At 43.8% G+C, this 7488-nt stretch overlaps 1 protein-coding gene across 1 annotated transcript; it reads left to right on the top strand.

The window, feature by feature from the left end:
- The first annotated feature begins 1218 nt into the window (after positions 1-1218).
- fbxl9 (F-box and leucine rich repeat protein) lies at positions 1219-7483 on the top strand. The gene is made up of 11 exons (XM_070907148.1): positions 1219-1269; positions 1561-1662; positions 1824-1958; positions 2773-2952; positions 3447-3752; positions 3996-4212; positions 4641-4798; positions 4889-5104; positions 5212-5424; positions 5517-5734; positions 5814-7483. The coding sequence occupies exons 1-11, from the start codon at positions 1219-1221 to the stop codon at positions 5980-5982; spliced, it is 1965 nt and encodes a 654-aa protein (XP_070763249.1). The 3' UTR covers positions 5983-7483.
- The last annotated feature ends 5 nt before the right edge of the window (positions 7484-7488 follow it).

The following is a 7488-nucleotide window of genomic DNA, read 5'->3' as shown; positions in this document are numbered from 1 at the left end:
TTCCCTAAAATTAGTGTCTCTCTTCCAAACAGAACAAACCAATTCGCAACTAAAAAATGATAACAATTCAATCACTTTATGACATTCTGTAGTTGTGCAGTTTTGAGAGTTTTTAATATATGCATGACTTGTTTTTGTACACTCTTTTCACTGCTTATGACCTCTCACTGAATCCTCCATATTCTGCCTTTTGTCCCTTTAGTTTTGGTTGAGATGACCTCCCAGTGTACGACTGCAAACAATTCAGAGAATCATGATACAAAGTTTCAAGTGCACCACCAGGCCGCCCCTCTTTATATATGATCCAATTGAATTTGAATATATTAGATTAAAATAGATGCAATTATGCCCTGTTACATTATATTATATTGTATTATTTTAGATTGCATTGAACATGAACATTGAATGCACATGACTATTATCACGCATGACTGGGGCGTAACTAGGGTAGATTAGGTTAGATTGGTTTAGGTTATATTAGTTTATCTTAGGTTTGATAAAGTTATGTTAGATTAGGTTAAGTATTGTTAGAATAAATTCAGAATAAGAATAAAAAACAATAGGATAATAGATAATAAATAGAATACAAGTTTAACAGTAAATATGGACAGCTTTTCCCGGCTGCTATCAACTATCCACAAGTTCCAAATATTTTTTAAAGAGGTTGAATTTGGATAATTTTTCTACAACTTCATATTGATTTTTCCTCTTTTTGGCTAAATGTATACACTCATACGGCATAATACGGAAATGTATAGCTGCTACGCCAGAAGAAAAACAAAAAATAGGTCAAACCGCAGTAACTGACTCTATAGTGGAACATAGTGGAAAACCCAGTTTCCCACAATGCCCCCCCCCCCCCCCCCCCCCCCCCCCCGGCGTCAGTGACGTCCGGTCAGCTGATCCAACTGAAGTCAGACTGCCGACGGAAATGTACAGCCTGTGATAACGTTACAGTGTAAAGTAGCTTAGTGTACGCTGACAGTAGGCAGCACGACTTTCCGTTGGCTTCCATTGATCTGAAATTGGTCATTTTATTGATTAGTTACCGAATAAGAATGACAGTAGTTAACGGCTCCTCGTCACTTGGAAGCTGTTAGCTTAAATGCTAACGTTAGTTAACTACAGCTTTTTAACTTGTGCAGCTAGCTAGTGAGTGGCTAGTTGATACACTTGTGATGGTCTGCAGTCCTTCATAATAACGAAGGAGAAGCTGAGATGGAAGACTGCGATGGGGAGGACATAGAAGCACCTGAGCTGCCTGTGGAGGTCAGAAAAAGATGAAGTTAGCACAGACTTTCTCCTTGTTTACAGGAACAGCCTGCTTCATATTCATGGAGTCAGACACAGTGGAGCCGCACTGACCGCCCATTTCTGCTGGATGAGAACGTGTCATGACATATTGTTCTTGTCAAAGGACAACATGTCATTCAGTCATTCAGTCTGCTGTCATTTGACTTAATAGAAAGCTGTCAGGTAACCCTGGGGTGGGTTTTTCTCATCCAGGATCAGTGCACTTCCTGATGTAATCTAATGCTGTATTTCTATCTCTTGCTGTAGATCATAGTTTACATCATGAGCTTTCTTCACGCTTCAGACAGGAAGGAAGCCTCGCTGGTGTGTCGCAGCTGGTACAATGCCAGTCAGGACCTGCCCTTTCAGGTGATTTGCTCCAGAGCAGCGACACTACTGCATAACTAATGATATATCTGCATAATACGTTATGTTTGACTGACTGAAAAGTGTCTGTGGAAGAGTGGAGTATGCTTGAGGGTCAGAGATAACCTCATGTTACTTCCCTTATCTCTTTCTCTTCTGTGCAGAAAAACGTCACCTTCTGCTTCCCAGCCTCAGCCTCATCCCTGGAGCTGATCAGGGGTCTGGGCCGGAAGTCCTGCTGCAGTCTGGTCATCAGCCAGCTGGATGGGTTCAGTATGTCCAGATCACTGCTTCTGGAGGTGCAGTAAAAACACTACACTACTTGGGTCAGCACGAAGGCGGGTAGTTACTTTAACACGGATTATCAGGTCTTATAGGTGAAGATGAAAGTAGTATTGAGTGGAAGACTGTGGGGACAGTAACAGCTTTAATCATGGTGTGCTTTAAATGTGGTACATCGAGGCCAAACAAGACAAATTGGAAGCAGTTTGGATGGGTGAAATATATAATTGGGGAGCATTTCTGATTGTTTTTGTTGTAAAAAATTATGCCACTGCTGTCATGTGAAGGCCTAGTTTTATTACTGATTTAAATTAGTGTTGTGTTTTCAGTTCAAACGATCACACGCTTCTCTGTGGGTTCCGAGAATTCCCTCACCTCGAGGGCTTGTGAAAGCCTTTTGGAAAAAACCTGTTGAGCAGAAAAGAAGTGTCCCCGCCTGAAAGGCTAACATTGTAGTATGATGTTTAATGTTACTTAACATTGTCTTTGGGGTTTCCGTCACTCTTATCATTTTAATTTCCCGTCACACTCACCAGATGTAGCACGGCTATAATTGTGTACGCCCTGGTCCAAAGTTCAGTTGGCCCTCATTGAACCTTATCACAATAATGTGTGTGTATTTGTGTGTGAACTTGCAAGCACTGGATTTCCCGTTTTGTGCACTACCAAGTTGTTGGTAGCCTTTACCCTTGCCTAGACCAATAAGGAGAGAGATAAGTCTAATCTACCAGTGTTTACATAGACTTAGCTACTCAGTGTTGGAGTTTGACTAGTTTTAGGAAATGTGGTGATGTTTTAACCGTCACACACTGTTCATATGTCCCTCTTCAGGTGGGCCTGTGCTTGGGCTCAAAGTTGCAGAGCTTGGCTCTGCCTGGCAGCAGTATAACAGAGGCCTCTCTGCTGGCCCTCCTCCCTCGCCTCACATCCCTCCGTAGGCTGGACCTCAGGGGTCTGGACAGCCTCTTCATGTCCGGGGCCTTCCTCTCCAGGGAGGAGCACCGACAGCAGGTACTAGATTATGTCAAGGTGGGATGGCGGACTGAGATTGGCCATTATTTCAGTAAGACCGGAGCTGCTAGCATGTCTTGACCACCCTTAGAGTCTGTTCCTCTAGCACAGAGGTTCCCAACATCAGGGGTTGCCAAAGCTCCATGGGGGGGCCGTGAAGCCCTCTTGATTTTAAGGGTGTAAGAATTTTTATATATGTAAAATATAATATACATGCATTTGATTAATTACTGTCAAGAAGACAACTAAATGTGAGGGTTATTTTAGAAGTGTATATCTTAATTTAAGTATTATAAAGCCAGGCTGCTTGGACTATTAAAACATTTGTATGATAGTGAAATTAATCGAAAATCATAATACGGACATAGAATTGTGTTCCTTAAATATAAGGAAAAAAATCGTCTTTTACGTTGCAATACCCACAGGAAATAATTGGTTTTACACAAACTTCCTGCAGGTATATTTCAGGGTCAAACTCCATCTTGTTGTTCCAGGTCAGGTCAGCTCTGTCTGGTCTGGAGGAGCTGGACCTGTCCGACCTGCGCTACCTCTCCGACCTAACCTTCAATCGGCTCACGGGCTGTACCCCGCACCTCCGCCGCCTCTCGCTGGCCGGCTGCCATATCGCCTTCGAGTTCGACCCGTATCGAGGGTGCCCGGTGGGGGCCGTTAAGGATTCTTCAGCACTGCTGTCACTCAGGAACTTGCGGCGGTTGTTAACAGAGCAGAAATCCACCCTCGTGGCTCTGGACCTCAGCAGGACCTCCATCACCCCTGAGTCACTACGCACAATTGCACAGGTCCGGATACTTTAAGTCCCTGCAACAGCTTCTTTATTGCCTGAGCAGCCAGGAATGATTCATATCAAACTGCTTCGGTCCCAGTAGTCAGACTGCTGCTTTTATACTGTTAAAGATTTTACATGTGATTCTATCTGTCCTTTAACGTCTTTGAAGATAAAGAGTTTCAATTGGTTGTCCTCATGGAAGACACGTATTATGGGATTTTAAGTTTTTAATTTCCTGATGTTTTCTCTGTTCCAGGTTCAGGATTTGGTCTTAAAGGAACTGTGTCTGCACGGCTGTAAGGAGCTGACCGACTACTCAGTGGAGGTTCTGGTGAAGCACCAGCCGAGCCTCCAGAGAGTGGACATCAGTGCCTGCACCGAGCTGACCAACAGGTCTGTAGAGGCCATAGCACGGGGCCTGAAGTCACTGACACACCTCTCCCTGTCCCGTGACTGGAGGATCACTGAAAAAGGTGCCCATGGTGTGTTTTTATTTTTGTGTGCATCATAGACTTGAAGATCAATTTGTAAATATAAGAAAACTAAAAGTCTAATGTCTAGCTAAGTCGCCATTAGAAGAGAGTGGAATCAACAGCTACTCTTAAGAGTCTAATCACTAGTGGGGCTAAAATGTTTGTCATGATGATGGCGCTACTGAAAAGGCTTATTAAAAACTGTGGGGAGCATGAATGTGCTCAGCAAATTTTACAGGTATCAACCTGTTGAATTATGAAATGTTGTTGACACTTTGTCCAGATGGTGCCGTTGAAGAAAAGCTCCAAATTGTTTTTTTAATAGGGAAATATCTTGTCATTTGACACCCTCCATGCACATTAACCACCCTGTCTGCTGGAAAATGTGTTATACTTTACACAAAGTGATGATTCCGTGTCACCCACAGGCCTTGGTGACCTTCTGTCTGTGTCGTCCTTGAGGAGTCTGGATCTGTCCGACTGTCTGCACGTCAGCGGAACAGAGATAGTGAAAGGCTTGACGGGATCCAATTCTGCCAGAGCACAGCTGGAGACTCTCAGCCTCAAGAGCTGCACCTACATTAGGGTCAGTCAGTGTGTGTTTGTACAGCAAGTGTGTGTTTACATGTGTAACTGTGTCGGAAAAAAACCTAGTTTCTTCCTCCCCTCTCTTCAGGATCTGGCAGTTTTATCTCTCACCCAGCTTCTTGGGGATACCCTCCGTGAGCTAGATTTGACGTCATGTGTCAACGTGACTGACTTGTCTGTGCGCGCTATAGCCACCTACCTGCAGAGGCTGGTAGTGCTGCGGCTCGGCTGGTGTAAAGAGGTCACAGACTGGGGTCTGCTGGGGATGGTGGAAACAACCAAATGTGAGCCCAACCAGGAGACGGTGAGAAGCACAGACATGTGGAGGGTGTGACAAAAGAAGGGAATAGCTTTCCTTATACTCTACAGTATCTGTATTTTTAGTTTGTATTCATGTGCTTATCTCAACAGGGAGACAAGGGTCCCAGGTTCACCCGGACCTTCGGCAACATGGGCTTCTTCAAGCCTCCCCGTTTGCCGTTTGAGGAGCGTCCGAAGCTGGTGACACAGAATGACCTGGAGCAATTCAAAGAGCAGGCCGGAGCTTCACTTTTAGCTCTCAGCAGGCTGCAGGAGCTGGACCTCTCCGCCTGCCCCAAACTCACTGACAGCAGCATCACACAGGTGGGAGGCGGAGGAGAGGCACATGTTTCAGTTTGCAGCAGGAATGCAGAATATTTGAAATCAGGAGTCAATGCTGTCTCTTCTCTGCTCAGGTGGTGCGTTACCCAGACCTCCACCGCCTGTCTCTCTCCATGCTGCCGGAGATCACTGATGCCAGCTTGGCGTCTGTAGCCTGGCACTGCCGCAGCCTCACCAGCCTGGCGCTCAGCCACTGCCCGGGCATCAGCGACTACGGGGTGGCACAGGCTGCACCGTACCTGCGCAGACTGCAGCACCTCTACCTCTCCTGCTGTAACAACATCACTGACAGGTGAGTGACACACAACGTCACGTCCACTGCGTCTGTAGCCACGCATAAAGGATGAATTTCTAATCTCTTGACTCCCCAGATCCTTGTTCCTGCTGGCCCAGCACTGTAACCGCCTGCGAACACTCGACATCTCAAGGTGCAAAAACATCTCTGCAACAACTGTGGACCTCCTCCAATCCCAGCTGCCCTTCTTGGAAAACGTCCACTACAAATTCATAGGTGGGGCTGATCTTACACTTGCTTTCTGACTGACTGATTGAATGTCCTGGATGACCGCTGACAAAAAGCCCGCTCCATGAGTGGAGCTTTTGCACCTTTTCACAAGAACACAAGATTGCACAAGAACTATACATCATCCTGTGTGTGATTAAAAAAAAAGTCTCTTCGGTATGAGGCAGGTACCACTTGTATGATACTAATGTGGAGATACTTCTGCCTGTATGGTAAACATTTCTTATGAGACGGGGCAGACAGAACCGTATCTAACCACCATATTCAAAGATCATTAACTGCCGAGTCTGATGGGAAGAAGTTTGGCTGTAATGTTTATGTTCAGTTTCTGTAGTGCGTCATCACTGAGTAAACAGATGTCATCTAAGTAAGGCATTTCAGGGCACTGTGTCTGTGTACAATTATCTGTTAAAATCAAGAGAAATCCTGCAAACCGAAGCACACAGCTGCCGCAGTAAGAAGAAAATACTCCTGGGAGGTAGATGTCGCCCAAACCTGTGTGTGTGTGTGTGTGAATATAATATGAATTGTCTTGTTGTAACAAGGTGCTTTTATATAAGTTAAAAGTAAAACGGTATCTCAGAAAATAAAATGTCCCATAAGAAATAACTTTGTTGAGATTTAAAGTTAATTCTTAGAACATATAATAATGTAATTATACATTTAAGAATTTTGAACTGTGACTCAAATTGAAAGATAAGCTGTAAGAAACTAAAGATAACTAATGACATAAATGACATTCCATTGTTTTTGCTTAACATGAGCACATTTCCATTGTGTTTAGAGCACTAAGACTTCATTTAAATGCTCACGCGTGTCCACTTGTGTATGCATTTGGTGACCATGCTCTAGATTTGTTTTTTTAAACAAAACAGGAGAAATATTTTTTCTCACAATGACAGTTCTGTGCTGCTAAAGTAGAAGTGAATACGGGATATGAAGTGAAATAGTGGTAGACCACGATAAAGGCCAATCACTCTGCAGTTTGTTTAGCATGGCCTCTTTCAGAAGACAGATTGCCTTTCTTCCCTTCAGAGCATGTCAGCAGTGTGCCTGCCTCCGTTGGCTGCATTTATAGGGCACTTAACGGTTTGAATTATGTATGGATTCTTTGAAAACTGTCAGCGTTATCCGGAGCTGTGATGAGCATGTAGTGAAATTGAGAGTGTCAAATTTTAAGGAATTTGTTGAAAGGGAGTAATATTCACAAACAGCTGACAAATCATGTCACATTTTCAATGAAAATATCTGTTATTACTGGATACTACTGTAGTGTCTGTACTGTAGTGAGGCACTCATCCTCATTCATCTCAAGGACCAACTCTCCTTCTGTTGTCTTGCCCAACCACTGTAGCCTAATTAAAGAAAGAATATCCCTTTATACTGTATGTAAATTGCTGATTGATTTTGTACTGCTGTAACACTGTATGATGCACTATGACAGAGGGAAAATTATAGACTGGAAAGCTGAAATCTCAACGATGAAAGACGTTGATTTTATAAATAAACCAACATTTATTTAA

This window comes from Enoplosus armatus, chromosome 6 (assembly GCF_043641665.1).
Source record: "Enoplosus armatus isolate fEnoArm2 chromosome 6, fEnoArm2.hap1, whole genome shotgun sequence".
Classification (NCBI taxonomy): domain Eukaryota; kingdom Metazoa; phylum Chordata; class Actinopteri; order Centrarchiformes; family Enoplosidae; genus Enoplosus; species Enoplosus armatus.
This window is presented reverse-complemented; position numbering and strand designations above follow the sequence as displayed.

What these genes read in the sequence shown, in the direction of transcription:
- fbxl9 (XM_070907148.1), top strand. Translation starts at nt 1,219, where the DNA reads ATGGAAGACTGCGATGGGGAGGACATAGAAGCACCTGAGCTGCCTGTG. An exon ending in CACTACGCACAATTGCACAG is followed by an intron (nt 3,753 to 3,995) that starts GTCCGGATACTT and finishes TCTCTGTTCCAG; the next exon opens with GTTCAGGATTTGGTCTTAAA. An exon ending in TGTAACAACATCACTGACAG is followed by an intron (nt 5,735 to 5,813) that starts GTGAGTGACACA and finishes TTGACTCCCCAG; the next exon opens with ATCCTTGTTCCTGCTGGCCC.